This window comes from Staurois parvus, unplaced genomic scaffold, assembly GCF_062004578.1.
Source record: "Staurois parvus isolate SC_StPar_1 unplaced genomic scaffold, SC_StPar_1.0 ptg000070l, whole genome shotgun sequence".
Lineage (NCBI taxonomy): Eukaryota > Metazoa > Chordata > Amphibia > Anura > Ranidae > Staurois > Staurois parvus.
The window spans coordinates 878,724-895,659 of NW_028317866.1; the positions used below are offsets into that span (position 1 = coordinate 878,724).

At 40.3% G+C, this 16,936-nt stretch overlaps 1 protein-coding gene across 1 annotated transcript in view; it reads right to left on the reverse strand.

Annotated features, from left to right (window-relative positions):
* The window catches only part of LOC149469440 (uncharacterized), a 91,355-nt gene that overhangs the window by 25,090 nt on the left and 49,329 nt on the right, over positions 1-16,936 (reverse strand). Inside the window, exons 3-6 of the mRNA XM_089669182.1 lie at positions 15,387-15,473; positions 8,656-9,174; positions 6,051-6,161; positions 3,835-4,026 (exon numbers count right to left, since the gene is read on the reverse strand). Coding sequence (XP_089525308.1) covers positions 3,835-4,026; positions 6,051-6,161; positions 8,656-9,174; positions 15,387-15,473 — 909 coding nt within the window. The remainder of the gene's footprint in view (positions 1-3,834; positions 4,027-6,050; positions 6,162-8,655; positions 9,175-15,386; positions 15,474-16,936) is intronic.

A 16,936-nucleotide genomic window follows, 5' to 3' on the forward strand; every position in this document is an offset into this window, starting at 1 on the left:
CAGAGTCCCAGGAACCTTCAGCCTCAGATGCTGTTTCCTCGGAGGAGGATGTGGACCGTTATGACAGTTTTCATTTTGCTTTGGTCCAGCCTTTTGTGAATTAGATTAGGCAGGCTCTGCTTTGGGAAAATGCCAGGGAAGAACCGCAGAAGTAAAGGACGTTTTTCACGAACATGACAAAAAGAGGGGGTGAATTTCCTATTCATGGAAGAAATTCAGGACATAATTACTGATGAGTGGAACCAAGCGGATAAGAGAATCACTTTTAAGAATCGGTTTGCAAAGCTATACCCCTTCAAGTCAGAGTATTAAGAGTTTGGAGGAGCCTCTAGTGGTGGACTCAGCACTTATGCGCCTCGCTAGACACATAACCCTTCTGCTAGATAACACAGTGACATTCAGGGACGTGTTGGATAGAAGAGTGGATGTGGATCTGAAAAAGATTTACACACTTGCTGGTGGGGCGTGTAGACCTTCTATGGCTTTGGCGGCTATTTCGAAGGCCATGGAGTCCTGGGTTCAGAAATCAGAAGTGGCAGTGGGAAGCGGCCTGAACAAAGCCGGGGTCCTGGCCTCCTTTGCCAATTTGAAGCTAACAGCTTCTTTTATGGCAGAGGCATCCATTGACCTAATTAAGATGTTGGCCAGGATCATGCTTAATGCAGTAACAGCCAGAAGAACCCTATGGCTGAGGCCCTGGGTGACAACCCAGCCTCCAAACAAGGATGGTGTAAGATACCATTTGAAGGGCAGTCGCTGTTTGGAAATAAATTAGACACTGCCATCACAAAAGCCGCAGGGGGGAAGTCAGGGTTTATTCCCCAGGATCAGAGGCTGCTTTGCAGAAGAGGTGCAGCATACAGAAATTTGCCAAGGACAAGAGGTAGAGATACTAAGTCTTACAGGCCAGGGAAAGAATTTTGTTGTCAATGGACTAACACGGCTGCGAACCGCAAGTCGAAGAGATCAACTTCGTCTGTAGGACAGGAGTCCCAGAAGTCTTTTTGACTATCTGCCGACTCACACTTGTTGTGTAGGAGCCAGATTATACAAGTTCCGTCAGGTGAGGGCACAAGAGGTAAAGGAGCCTTGGGTAACGTCCACCTTCCAGTTCGCCCATGCTTGGAAGTTCTTGAGGCATCCTCGCAGAATCTTTGTCCTGACAAAATTATCTTAGCAAGGTAAAAGCAGGATGTTTTATGGGAATACATAGAAATCCTCTTCAAACAGGAAGTGATAGTTGCAGTACCCCAGCAAATACGCTTTTCTGGAATCTACTCGCCTCTATTTCTAGTGCAGGAAAAGTTGGGAATGTGGATATTCAAAATAGAATCTCTCCAGACAATTCGGAAAATCATTCAGCCAGGGGATTGGCTTCTATCAGAGGACCTCAGGGACGTGTATTTCCATGTACCGGTAGCCCCAGTCTGCCAGAAATTTCTACGGCAGCTCCACTTCCAGTTTGTATGCCTACCCTTTGGGCTGACCACATCACCCAGAGTATTCACGAAGATTCTTCTGGCCCTAGTGGCATACCTGAGGTCATATGCAGTGTGAAAATATCACTACTTGGACAACATTTTGCTAGTGGGTACTCTGAAGGCTCACATTTCTGCCCTCTTGGCTTTTGCAGGTACCCTATAGGCATCAGACTCTTTAGTGGTTCAGTTTTTTAAGGCAGCTATCCGCCAAAGACCACCCAAGTCTCTGATTTTCCCGAAATGGGACTTGCAGCTAGTGTTGGACTTCCTCTCATCAGACACCTTCAGTCATCCTGTCTCACTATGGCATCTTACTCTGAAAACAGTGTTTCTCTAGGTGATAACATCAGCCAGAAGAGCCTCTGAACTAGCAGCCTTAGGGTTTAAAGAACCCTTTCTTTCATTCTTTCTGGATAGGGTCCTGCTTAGACCAATGCTAGGATTCGTACCCAAAGTTGCCTCCAGGTTTCACATAATGCAAGATATTACACTCTCGACGCTCCTTTTGGAATATTCCCAGGACCCAAGTCCATTGGATGTTGGGCACTCATTGAGAGACTATGTGTATGCTACTTCCTAGCTCAGGAAATCAGATCATCTTTTCATAATCCCTAACGGTGCACGGAAAGGCTCAAGAGCTTCTAGTAGAGTAATTGCTATATGGCTGGTCAAGACCTTCTCTTTAGCTTACAGAACAAGAGGGTTGCCTGTGTCTGAGGGGGTCACAGCGCATTCCACTAGAGGGGTCTCAACCTTATGGGCTGAAGTGGGCCGAGTTTCCCCAGAAACAATCTGCAAAGTGGCTACATGGTCTCCTGTTAATACCTTCATTATTGTATAGAACCTGCGACTTTGATTCCTGCTGATTTTTGGGGTGTCTTGGCCTCTGCTTCCAGTCAAAACTAAATTGGTTTTGCATTACCCTCCCGTGTGTGGCTAGTTAAATCCCAGCTGTGCTGACATGGAGCTGTCAGGAAAACAGAAAATTGAATTCAAACACTTACCATAATTTTCCTTTCCCGACGAGCTCCATGGCAGCACAAATCCCACCCAGTTTAGTAGTGTGAGTTATGGAATGCCTAGGCTGAGGTGGGTCAAAAATGTATTGAGTTATGTCCTGATCAGACAGGGGGTGGGTGGGGCCTCACCCAGCTGAGCTGCAATGGAGCTTGTCAGGAAAGGAAAATTACAGTAAGTATTTGAATTAAATTTTCCGTTTTCTCTGCACACAACAAACCACGACTGGAGAAAAAAAAACAGTATTGGAGAACTGGTCTATAGTAAGCAACCAGAGTCATTCTTTAATTTCCACATAGAGGAAATGTGATTGTATTACTATTGGAGGTTCACCCATGTCCACATTTTTCTCTTCTCTGCAGCCAGTCTAGCCTAAAATGACCAATAATGTACATCAATAAGCTGACATTAGATAGGCAGCAAAAGTTAATACAAGTCAAGTTCTATAAAGCTATTAACAAAGTATTACAATTTGCTGTCTATCTAATGACAGCTTATTGATTAGCTTATTAGCTTATTTTTTTTCAGTTTTTCTCTCATTCTTCCTTTTTTTTCCTTTCATTGATGGAAAATTGATAGTAAATCCTACATAATTGTACAATGGTTTAATTGAAGGACAAGATTGTATGTTGTCATTATTTATTTCCTGGTGGTTATACCCCACCCATGTAAATATCAGTAAGTGTCATTTTTACTGTCACAGTGCCACATTTTCAATACATTTTTTTTAAGCAACAAGTCAAGATCTATAAAGCTATGTAGATTTTAAGCATATAACTATGATTTTATTTTCTTATGTCACCATTTATTTAAAGTGGTAGTAAAGTCGTTTTATTCACTTTTACCTACAGGTAAGCATATAATAAGGCTTACCTGTTGGTACTCCTTATCTCCTAAATGTGCACTGTGTGGGAAATATTTACTTGTAGAGGAGCACTGGCGCATGCGCTATGAAGGAATGGCATGCCCGTGTGTGCCGTAAAAAGTAGCTCATCACAGCTCGGCTATTTATTCAAGCTGCCGGAGCCCACGAACCCAGAAGAAGGACCGGGTGAAACTGGAAGACCTGTCAGCGGTGACAGCGCACTACTGGAGGGCTTCGTTTTAGGGTAAGTTTCACATAATGTGCTAGTATGCAATGCATAGTAGCACATTATGCCATTGTCTTTGCAGGGTTTGTTTTGTTTTTTGTTTTTTAAACAAGGTTGCGGTTTACTACTGCTTTAAAATGACTTCTGTTTTAGCACTATTTAAGTCACATGCAATGTAGTGAGCAGTACTCCAGAATATAAAATCGACAGTAGCCCTTTTAGTTTTAGTTTTTTGTGATTTTTACCTTTTCTTTCTCCAAACAGGAGACCTTCAGTTTTTCACGCTCTTTCACCCTCTCAAGCTGTGATTTCAAGTCTTCCATGTCAGAGAACAATTTGCTTTGCTTACTTTTGAACAACTGCTCCTGGTCTCTTTCGCCATGGCGTATTGCACTGAGCTGACAATTTAGTTCTTCAATTTCTACCAACAAGCAATCCTATTGCAGGAAACATGAATAGGGAAGACAAACACATATAGATTAAAGTTGTGTAATAAGAAACTCCAAGGAAACTATTTTATAAGTGTAAAACAGCACTAAGCCCAATACATTCCAAAATGTATAAATAAATGCAAGAAAATTTTGCTTTAATAACTAGGTGTAATACCAAGTACAAATGTGAATGCATGAAAAGCAGCGCTAATCTTGCCCAAAAAATGTAAGTGAACTGTGATGCACTTTAGCTAATTTGTTAAAGTGCATCACAGTGTCCATTCCACCATTTATCCATACGTGTAATTCAATAGATAATCCAATGAAAAGTTCATAAATGTGTTCCTTTAAAATTCTCCACTTCACAATTGTGACAAATTCCACCACATCAATCATGAACACTGCTCTGGACAGCCCTAAAATCACCAAAATGGATGGACCTTTGTTAAACAAGAATACGGTATAGTATCTTGTTTCCTTTCACTTTTCCTGTCACTTACCTTTTTGAGGCAAGATTAGCACTGCTTTTCAAGGATTCTTACCAAGGAAACAGTATCTAAGATATTCTAAAAATAATCACTTTAATGCATACTGTTAAAAAGAAAAGTTTAATTTTAGGTCACTCCTTTAAATAACTGCAAGTCATTTAGAAAATTGTTTGCAGTCCGAAATTGGAATCCTAACAACTGCAGTGGCTGTTCCGAAACATGCACAGCGGTTCTTCAGTGTGGAAGCTGGTTCTGTTTTTTATAGCATAAAGACCACCATTATGAGCAGATTATCACTTGGACAACGAATGACTGTCCTGCAGTTTCGTGACCCATGCTGCAGGGCCATTGAGCTTCAGTATTTCGAACCTGTGCGGCAAACTTCCCACCCTTATATCTACACTTACTTAACACAAATTTTGACAGATAGTGAAGTACCTGTCAAATAATCCATAGTTTTGGAGTAAAATGGTTCTGGGTAAGCTCGGAGTGCAGGGAAACCTTTCCATGTAACTCCTTCATGTGATTATTTTAGTGCTTCATGTGGTGTATTTAAGTCGTAAATATGTACATACTGTGCTGTTATTCCAGCATCTATGCTAGCAGAAAAGGAAGGAGGAGCTTATTGGAGAGGGCTTATTTTGGGTAGGTATGGGCTACAACTTGCAGTGGAAAAAGGGTGAAGGCATATTTGGCGCATTGTGACACAAGCATGCTCTTCATAGCTTTAAATAGCACCATACAGAAGGTACACACAGCACATGGGATACTATTAATATTATACAGTATTTATATAGCACCAGAAAGGTTTGCTCAGCGCTGTACATTATAGTGGGGGACAGAACATGAGACAATACAGTAACAAAACAATACATTAGGGGTTCGAGGGCCCTGCTCTTTCGAGCTTACAATCTAGGAGGCAGTTTACTTGCAGTCTAGTGCACTTTGCAAGTACATCACAACACCTCGTGGTGACAAAGTTTGACATCTCTGGAAAATGCATTTGAAAAAACAAATGTAAAATGCAGTCTTATAATGCATGTGGTTGTACAATAGACAAAAAATATGTATGAAATTCAGTATATACAGAGGAAAGTACAAGAGTCACTTAACAGTCCCAGCAGCACTTACACACTTTTCCTTAGACCCCAACCACTGATTTCAAAAAGCAAAGTAAAACATGCAGTACTTCCGGATATATGTGAGCATGTGAATCATTCCTCATTTCCCATTTACAGTGCTAGGTGCCTTCTAATTGGCACAGTGCTGTCAGTGCTGGGATCAGGAAAGCAGCCCTCTGTAAGCTTTGCTAAGCCAGTTTGGAGTTCACATGGGGCTTTATTTTCCTGGCCATGGCAGATTAACAGAGAATCTGGGAGTGAGGAAATGTGAGCACTGTATAATTTGATGGGAAGAGGGAAGCTTCCCATCAAAGGTCTGTCAAAATGGTACATCACAATTCAGTTCTATAATTGTATGCATTACAGATGTATACTTTAATAAATAAGGTAAAAAATGTAATTCAATTTGCAAGCTACTCACAATTTGACCCTGCTTATGTTTATTACTCTTTTCCAGTTTTCTGTATTCTTCCCAGTCATGATTCTTATTTTTATTTTTAAAACAATCCAGGAAGAGACGGTCTTCACTTGTCTATAGCAGAAAGAACAAAGCCAAGCAATGAATAAAAACATACAGATGTCTATACCTTACTTTCCTTACTAACCTAATACTGGTAGCTTGATGAGTACTGAGTAAATATATAATATAGTATATGTATATACTACACACATACATATACACGTTACCATAATGCACCCATTGACCAATGCCTAGGGTGGGAGTCACCAAACTTTCTAAACAAAAGACCAGTTTACTGTTCTTCAGATTTTAGGGGTGTGGACTATGGCCAGTGGGAGTGGAAAATGCCTCAGTATTAGTGGGAGTAAACAATGTCTCAGGCATGGTGGTCAGTGGGAGTAAAATAAATACAAAGTACCTGTGGTCAATAGGAGGAAGACTGGTGCCCAACTAACGGTTTACTGGGAGGAATATTATTATTATTATACAGGATTTATATAGCGCCAACAGTTTGCTAGGCGCTTTACAATATAACGGGAGACAATACAGCAACAACACAGTTCAATACAAGAGGATTAGGAGGGCCCTGCTCCTTGGAGCTTTCAATAGTGCTCTATCATTAGTGGCTGTGGAAGAAATGATGTCAGTGGGAGGAATAGTGCCCCATCGTTGATATCAGTGGGAGGAATAGTGTTCTGACACTGCTGTTAGTGGGAGGAATAGTGTCTTATCTATGATGTCTAATGGGAGGAATTAAATCCTCTTGGTGAAAATAATGTCCCATTGTTAGTGTCAGTAGAAGGAATTGTGCCCCACCATTGATATCAGTGGAAGGAATGGTGCCTTATTTTTGTCGTCATTGGGAGGATTAGTGCCTTTAGGGACCCCGTAAAGGCAATCAAAGGGCCACATCTGGCCCTCAGGCTGCAGTTTGGAGAGCCCTGGCCTAAGGCATCAGTGTGAGAGGATAACATTTACAATTTTGGTCTACTGTTTTTGCCTCATCTGTTATTTTCTTAGTACTTGTGGGTAAATCCAGTAGCAAAACTAAAGAACAAGGGTAGGTTAAAGCCTGTTGGGAAGAGTCACAAAATTCCATTCTTGTAACATGCAAACATCTACTGTACCTCTGGGTGTTGGCCATTAATCAGTTCATTGGTAGCTCCTAATATACAGCAGGCAGCGTGCTACATCCAGTATAGCGCAATTACTGCTTTTAGATTGAACATGAGTAATAATATAACAGCTGCCACAAGAGAGTAAATCCAGTACAAAAGTGTACTATTGTTCACATAAAGCAGAATAATCTTAAAATCTGTTCATTTGTGGCTAGTTTAAACACAAGTCCTGTCAGAACAGCATTTAGATTGTTATGAATTTTGCAGTCATCCCTGCCGTGCTCAATATTTTATCATTTTAGCAGCCAGTACCACAGGTTGAATTTCAGGCATTACACATTTCACATTTCAACAATAACTCTTTTTTCCTGGATTTGTAGGAGTTTCCTCCCGTAGTCCTGGGAGGGCTCACCCAGACCCAGATGTGTGACTATTGTGTGGACTTTGTATAATACTTTGAGGAAGGCAAGCTGTAGAAGCATATGTGTGTATATTATACAATTTTTTACATTTTCCTTGAACTTTTTAATGTGAAATTCGTACAGTTTATATAAAAATGGTTTTATATCAAAGCACCTTCCTATAAGGTTTGGTTTATGTCTACAGAATTTTTAATAGTGGTCAACAGTGTTTGAGGTTAATGGGAAATACCTCTAGGAAGGTTTTAAGTCAAATTAATTGTAGAAAATCTGTGTGTATGTGAAGTAAACAAAGATTCAGTAGTGAACCATTAAGAGTTGTAACGGCTGGAGTTGATGTCAACCCTCTTCTGTGAAGTTTCCAATCTACAAAAGCTGCTGTCAGACCATTGTATAACCTTTGGGATTGTGGTGTCACTAGTTACAGCTCTTCCTTGTTTGCCTTCTCTCTATCTGTAAGCAGATGTATTGCCTTTAAGAGCTTCTGGTCATCTTTGCCAGCTCTCTGAAAATAACCTTTTTTTTAATGCTGCCTTCTTGAGGCTGTAGAAAAATATCATTCTTTCTTCAGCATAAAACTGATAGAAGTTAAGGTTTGTAGTTCTACATTAAAAAAAAAGCCAAGGAAGTCCATATTAAAGCAACAGAGTAGTTGTATGCTGGAACACTAACAGTTACGTAATATAAAATATAAAAAGTAAAATACTTTTTTTTTATTTTACTGGAAGTCTAGCGCTGGACATTGGGTTATAAGCTAACATATATTTTAAAAGATCAAATGATGCTGAAAACAGCTGTAAACAACAGAGGACAGCATAGTTAGCTGGAGAATTCATGCATGTATTGTCAATGTTGATGCTAACCCATACCACAGCAAAAGTTCACTGAAGATTTTGCTATGGAGCCCCATGATCTGTAGTTACAGCTCAGGTTTTCAAGATCACAGTTAAAAAAATAAAATGACAAGAAATTTTTTTTTTTTAAAGTCTATTTAAAAGAAACAGCAAGTTTGATATAAATTCCACTCACCTCTCCGTGGGCTTCCTCAGTTTTCTTACTGGTATCTCCTTGCTTTTTAAGTTCAGCCTCTAATTCATTAATCCTCAACTGTAAAGCCTCCTTTTCTCTCTTGGATTGTAAAAGAATCTTGTCATATTCGTATTTCATTCTCTTTTCATTCTTGCATGACTGACATTCTGCAGTCTTGATTATTTCAGGAGACAAGCGGTCGGAGGTTGTCTTGGGAGAAGAAACCTCCAGCCAAGTTTGCTTCTCCTGTCTGGAGTCTTTTGGTCCTTCAAATAAAAATGTAGGTGTGCTTGCCAAATTACTAATGCTGCATCCAAAATCTCTGGAATATTTGGATTTGTCAGGGAATGCCTTAGTAGGTTTGGGGGTTGATGCTTTTTCCACTTGAGGCAAATTGATTTTTTCCCCTCGAGCCTCTTTGGAAAGATCAGAATTTGATGCATAATCCTTGAGTTTTTTATCCAATGGTTTTGAGTTGGAGATAAGACTGAGGTGAATAGGAGGGAAAGATGTCTGTAGCTGTAAGATAAATTAATATTTATAAACTTAGCATATACAGTGCCTTGAAAAAGTATTCATACCCCTTGATGTTTTCCACATTTCGTCATGTTACAATCAAAAACGTAAATGTTTATTGGGATTTTATGTGATAGACCAGCACAAAGTGGCACATAATTGTGAATAGTGATAGGCTGAACACCCCCCTGTTCAGTTCGCAGTCGAACATTCGAACCTACTGAAAATTTGACGCAAATTTTGAACAGGGACACTTTACTGAGAGGTATCTTACCGCATCTGAGTATGTAGTAAGATAACACTCAGTTACTAAAATTCAGTATGAGTTATATTATTAGGTCATGCAGTATTTTAGTAGTGAAACATTCATTCATGTTTCAGCTGTCAGCGGGGTTCCCCACTGACAGCTGAATGTCAAAAGAATTGTTGGCATTGCCCAACAATTACATTTTTTTTTAAAAAAACGGCATAGAGTCCCAACTCCTTTCTATACCAAGCACTTCGGGTCTGATATGGATTTTAAGGGGAGCCCCCCACGCCAAAATGTTTTTAAAAACAGCGTGGGGGTCTCCCCCAAAATTTATACCAGACTCTTATCCGACCATGCAGCCCAGTATGTCAGGAAAGGGGAGGGACGAGCGAGCGCCCCCCCCCTTCTTCTGAACCATACCAGGCCATATACCCTCAACATGGGGGGGTGCTTAGGGGCAGGGGGGCTTCCCCCCCAAAGCACCTTGTTCCCATGTTGATGGGGACAAAGGCCTCTTCCCCACAACCCTGGCCGATAATTGTGGGGGTCTGCAGGCAGGGGACTTATCGGAATCTGGAATCTCCCTTTAACAAGGGGGCTCCCAGATCCTGCCCAATCCCCCCCCCCCATGTGAATGAGTATATGGTACCACTACCCATTTGCCAAAAAAAAAAAAGTGTAGTGTAAAAAAAAGACAGTTGACAGTCCTTTATTAAAAATAAAAATTAAAAAAATGTCCTCCACAGTAGGCCTAATGTCAATTGTGATGCCCGCCTCCACCACCAACCTGAAAAAATAAAAATCTGCTCCACCCTCAATGCTGGCTCCCACTGTCTGACAGCTGCACCGTGCTGACAGTTCTTAAATAGAGTATTGACATCACAAGGAGGCGAGATCACCCCTTGTGATGTCATCGTGCCCTGTGATTGGACACAGCATTGCACCTGACCTGCGGTCAGGTGCAATGCTTTGGTCAATCACAATGTACTGTCAGGGTGCAGTGCATTGTGGGGCATGGCGGGCGAATAGCCCGCTGAATGCCCGTACCATTCGTGTGTTCAACGAACACATGAACGGCCCATGTTCGAGTCGAAATTACATTTGACTCAAACATGCAGCCTATCACTAATTACAGCTGCAAGTCTTTTTGGGGATGTCTCTACCAGCTTTGCACATTTAGAGAATGACATTTTGCCCATTCTTCTTTGCAAAATAGCTCATACTCTGTCAGATTAGATGGAGAGCATCTGTGAACAGCAATTTTCAAGTCTTGCCACAGATTCTCAGTTGGATTTTGGTCTGGACTTTAACTAGGCCATTCCTACACATGAATATTCTTTGATCTAAACCATTCCATTGTAGCTCTTGGTGTATGTTTAGGGTCATTGTCCTACTGGAAGGTGAACCAGTCTCAAGTCTTTTGCATACTCTAACAGGTTTTCTTCTAAGATTGCCCTGTATTTGGCTCCATTCATCTTCCCATCAACTCTGACCAGCTTCCCTGTCCTTGCTGAAGAGAAGTATCCCCACAACATGATGCTACCACCAACATGTTTCACGGTGGGGATAGTGTGTTTAGGGTGATATGCAGTGTTAGTCTTCCTCCAAGCATAACGTTTTGCTTTTAGGCCAAAAAATAAAATTTTGGTCTCATCTGACCAAAGCACCTTCTTCCACATGTTTGCTGTGTCCCCCACATGGCTTCTCGCAAACTGCAAACGGGACTTCTTATGGCTTTCTTTCAACAATGGCTTTCTTCTTGCCACTCCTCCATAAAGGTGAGATTTATGCAGTGCATGACTAATAGTTGTCCTGTGGACAGAGTCTCCCACCTGAGCTGTGGATCTCTACAGCTCCTCCAAAGTTACCATGAGCCTCTTGTCTGCTTCTCTGATTAATGCTGTCCTTGCCCGGCCTGTCAGTTTAGGTGGACGGCCATGTCTTGGTAGGTTTGCAGTTGTGCCACACTCTTTCAATTTTCAGATGGTGGAATGAACAGTGCTCCGTGAGATGTTCAAAACTTTGGATTTTTTTTATAACCTAACCCTGCTTTAAACTTTTCCACAACTTTATCCCTGACCTGCCTGGTGTGTTCCTTGGCCTTCATGATGCTGTTTGTTCCCTAATGTTCTCTAATAAACCTCTGAGGGCTTCACAGAACATTATTTATTTATTATCAGTATTTATACTGAGATTAAATTACACACAGTTGGATTTTATTTACTAATTAGGTGACTTCTGAAGGCAGTTAGTTCCACTAGATTTTAGTTAGAGGTATCAGAGTAAAGGGGGCTGAATACAAATTCATGCCACACTTTTCAGATATTTGTAAAAAGGTTTGAAAACCATTTATAATTTTCCTTAGACTTCACAATTATGTGCCACTTTGTGTTGGTCTATCACATAAGACCCCAATAAAATACATTTAAATTTTTGGTTGTAACATGACAAAATGTGGAAAATTTCAAGAGGTATGAATAATTTTTTAAGGCACTGTAATGTATATGTATACTTTTTCTTACAGTGAAGTCAAACAACAAAAATATTAAAACAATAGTGAAAAATACAATGATATGAGAGAGAAGAGAAAATAATAAATGTTACACTGTACAGCTCCAAAGTCAACAAAAATGTGGAGCCTTGAGTGTGGTACCTTAACCTCATACAAATTATAGCAGATTATTTGTATTCAACTTGGCATTTTTGTACTGGTATTTATGTGTGCAGGATTTCAGGATCTGGATCACCTGCTAGTGGCACTGTGGTTCCCAGAGCTGAAAAGAGTGCTTCCAGGTGACCACCCGCGAGTGTCTCTCAGCAGCCAGCAGATTCCATGATTGGGATCCCCCTGACGCTGGCTGCTGGAAAGGTATGTAACCCCTCCCTTGATTTGCATCAGTGCTTTAGTGTTTTGCCCTGTTAGCCATATACCTGCTCACTGATTATCTGATCACTACCTTATCCTGTATCTTGCATCTAGTACCCTGTATTCTGTTACCCCATCTCTACTCCCATTGTTTCCAGTCCCAGTCCTGGTCATGTCCTGTTTATGTAAGTTTTCCTCTATTTTTTTATACTGTATTATTATCAGGTTGTTGGTTTGGTTTTGCTTCACTGTCATGTTTATTTTTCACTTTATTTTTTGCTTACGGTTTGTTGGTCTTGGATAGGTGTTTAATTTTAAGGTTTGTGTTCACTAAAAGTTTTTCTAAGAAGCAGGATGGAAAATTGTTCACAAACAAATTAATTTTTAACAGTGTATGTTGTTTTTATGTGATAAAGTTCATTCATTCCAAATCAAATGTTAACAACAATCAAAATTTTGAAGTACTTTCGAAAAACATTCATCAATGTACTGACAATTTTTGTACAAATTTTCGTTCAAAAATCTACAAGTGCATACCCAGTTTTAGGCATTAATTTATGGATAAGGATAGCTCAGTCTTAGAGTCAAGGGTTTTCATTTATTTGTTAAGGTTAAAGTAATGTTTCAAGGTTATTACATTTTGAGGTATGTTTTAGCTGTAAGCTAAATGGAAACAATTTTGGTTTTGGCTCAATTTAATTTTACATTATTTATGTCTTGAACTGATGTTTATATCTTTGGGTTTTTTTATCTGTCTCTGTCTTAAGTATTTAGTCTTTTTTACTAAAGTCTTTGTTTTATACATAATCTCAAAAAAAGAGAAGCAGAATCTGATTGCTTTCAGAATCTCCACCTAATTTAAACTGCTGGTTCAACAGACGGGAGGAGGGAAATTCATATGACTGATTAATTTGTGTGTGTAAACTTCATCTTAAATGATTGAGTTTAGAAGAAACAAAAGATCATTATGCAATATTTCATATTCAATATAAAAAATAGCAGACTACCACAACTACGTTAATACACTAACTTGAACACTGACTCACCTATATCAATTACACTAGGTTGGTGTTCTCAGAACCTATAGACAGTTATAAATATGACCAGGGAGTTCAACATCAAAAGAGGTTCCAAAAGAGAACTACTGCGGTATTTGTACAAAAAGAGCATATGCTTTATTGATTACAGATAGAATAAAATCTATTTATATATTAGCAAAAAACTTCCACCATTTCCCATTAAAACACAAGTGACAAAGTTGTCAAATGCAAAAAAACATAGCCTTGGCTCTCATGCACACAACACCATGCACTCTAATGCAGTCAGCAATAACAGTATAATTGGATAATTAGCTAGGTAGAGACCAGCAGTAACTTATGTTGGATAGAAGAGTACGCTAGGAGTGATAATCAGTGGTACGTCCTCAAGCAAGATAATAGTTGTAAGCACTCCAAGTATTCCATCCACTGGATGGATGGCTGTACTCACACATAAACATGTATTCATAACATAAACATGGATCTCAGTACCATAAATGGCTGGTAACACTCAAATCCATCCATATACTTCACATAAAGTGCAAATTTGCCAGACTGCCCCTATAATGTTGTCAGGTAAATAAGGGATTGGTTTGCCTTTAAGCTCCACTGGGAACCTCAGAAGCACAGCCAGCCATTGAAATCAATTATCAGCAGTAGTTGGGAAAGGCAGCAGTAAATGGCAAAGCATCAGCCAGAAAGAGCAATGACAGTGTATCAGAAATAAGTAGCAGGAGTCAGCAAGCACTCTCCCAATCTCTACTAGGCACCCACAATAGTGTAGATAATTCCACTGAGTAAAGTCTAACCCTCCAAAAGTGGTTCCGTTTAGGTCTCTCAATGTGAATCACCACAGTCCTGAGAGTGTACCTCTACAGCTCACCACTCCTGTCAGTCCTCATACTGCATAGCCTGCTGTAACTCCCATGGATGCTGTTCCGACATCAAGGCCGCCTAAATGCTTGTTGGTCATGCTACCAGGCTGTAGTAGTCTTCATGGAGTGGCATGATAGTGAACTGCCAAGCATGGCCTGGAGCGAGGGGCAGGATGACATAAGGAGGTCAACGCGTTTCACTCACACGGTTATGTGAGCTTCTTCAGGACATGCTCTTTCTGGTTGACACTTTGCCATTTACTGCTGTCTTTCCCATCTACTGCTGAACATTGATTTTAATGACTGGCTGTGCTTGTGAGGTTACCAGCATATGTAAAACCGGTTCACTTAAAGAAGAACTCCAGGATGGGCAAAAACATCACCCACTAGTACACCCCTACACAAAACACTAAACAGTTAATACAATTTTGAAAATCCTAACCATTTAGAAGAAAAGTCTTATTGAATTTCCATGACCTCATCTCTGTAATTCAAATAATAACAGCATCTACTCTGCCAAGGAGGAGGTGTAATAGCAGGGAGTACATCATATCCTATCCTCTCTCTCTGCAGTAAAAGGAAACTACATTTCCCATCAACCACAGGGAATTGCAGTGAATGCGGGCAGTACACTAGGCCTGTACATATTGAATGTGTTTGAGTGTATCGGTCTGCCCACCACTGCAAGTGGGGCTGAATTACATCACTGCTTCCTGGAGGAAGAACGTCAAAAGGGATGTGCCAAGACCAGTGGCTGGGGGAATAGGAGGCATAGCCGCCACCCTCCTTACAAACAGGAAACCAAAGAGAATTAATGTTTTGATTTAAAAATGAATATGCTATAGATGAGATATTCCGTGAAGGTAGAAAAACAGCAAAAATGAACATGTAAAGAAGTTTTTGCCTGGAGTTCTGCTTTAAAGACATAACCTAAGCCTAACATTAAACTTACTGCCTCATAGAAGACTGAATATTTGAAAATTAAAATATTTCCATATGCAACAAAGAGTACCTTTGACCCTTCAGAACTCAGAAGCATGACTTACTAATATTGCCGTTTTTGATCACCTTAAACCTGGTGGTAAATAGATGAGTGATTACAATTTATATAAATACACAGTATCTTTATATGAACCACACTGTAATTTCATGAAAACTATTTTATAATTCATAAAAAATAAGTTTACCTTAATTTTCCTTGTAGTTATATTTTCATCAGAAGACTCACTCCCTTTTCGCCTGTGATTCTTCTGGGAGGAGAACCCACCTGCTCTCTTAAAAGAAAACATTACATACTGTAGCTAGAATACATAACCAATAACATTTGTTCAATAAAGACTAGGCAACTATTTAGCTATGCCTTTGAAAATAATGATGCAGAATGAAATCTCTGTGTGAATGAAAGTGAACTTGAGCTTTGCCTATAACCAGTCCCAATAACAGCGTATACTTACCTTCTACTACTAATTCTTACTTATCAACATTTTTCTCCCAGAGCAAGGAGAAAAACCTGTGTACGCTCCAATACAATCCAAGTCAGTGCTTACACGGAGTAAAGACTCCCTCCCCATGTGTTTCTGCCTGAGAACCATTTGAAAAGCACCAGGGCTGTCATGTGAGATTAAGAAGAGTAAGTAATATGCTCACCTAAATCCAGAAGTACTTTTCACTCCTGACAGCGAAAAAAAGTAACAGAGGTGCCAAGAAAGGTGAGTTTAAACTGGTGCATGGGCCAACATTACAGCAAACCTATTGCTTTGCCGTGCATGGGTGAAGCACATGTTCTCTTTAAGTGCACCTACCAGATTGGTCCTGTTATATTTGATCCCAAGTTTTGATCCCTTAAGTGTACAAGTAACCAGGCACAAGGTATTTCAGTCTAGGGGTATCAAATCTCACTCAATCTTCAGACAGTAGCCAGGCATGGATTGTTCTTTTGTTGTTGCTTCATTTGTTTTAGTAGAACTGGAATAGGGATTGGGAAAAGCTTTGGGATGGCTGGAACTAGGCAACTTGCTGAAGACACTATCATGAAATAAAAGAACAATACAACGCAGAGTTTTCCTCCTTGAAAGGGTCGCACAGCTTTCAGAACAGGGGGGGATTCCTCTACAGTGCAGCCCTGGCACCTGGGTCTGGAACGGTCCCTTTATCCAGAAAGGGTATACAAGCAACAGTCACTGTCTCAGGATTCTCTGTGGCCTACTCACTGTGATCTGTGTCACAAGGTATCCCAAAAAGATCCACTGCAGGCTCTGCTTCGAGATTCCTGCAACTTCAAAAAGGATGACTCTTCTGTTCCTAGGTGAGCTAGAGACATCTGGGGGTTCTTTAGGTCTCTCCTAAGCCTAGGAAGGTTTGAAAGCATTTATAGGCTTGGTCACCCTCCTACTAGTGAAGGAACCTGCTACTCTCTGATCTTACCCTTATATACCACTCTCAGTCCTCTAGTGGTCACTTGTCTTGACCAGGAATTGGCTGAGTGTGTATACAGAGCCAGCTCAGACTCTGTCCTCTCCCTCACTATGTTTCCAGAAGATTCTGGAAAGACAGGGGTAGACAGGTAAGTCTGCAGCTGCAGAACTCAATGTAAGCAAAACACAATTATGTCTCTACTTCAAACAGCCGAGCCAAAAAAATGAACTTTGCCTCACTTTTAGCACCTAATCAAGGAGGGTGCTACAAGATCATTAAAACATACTCTTAGCACACAGATGTAAATTAATCCTCATGAATA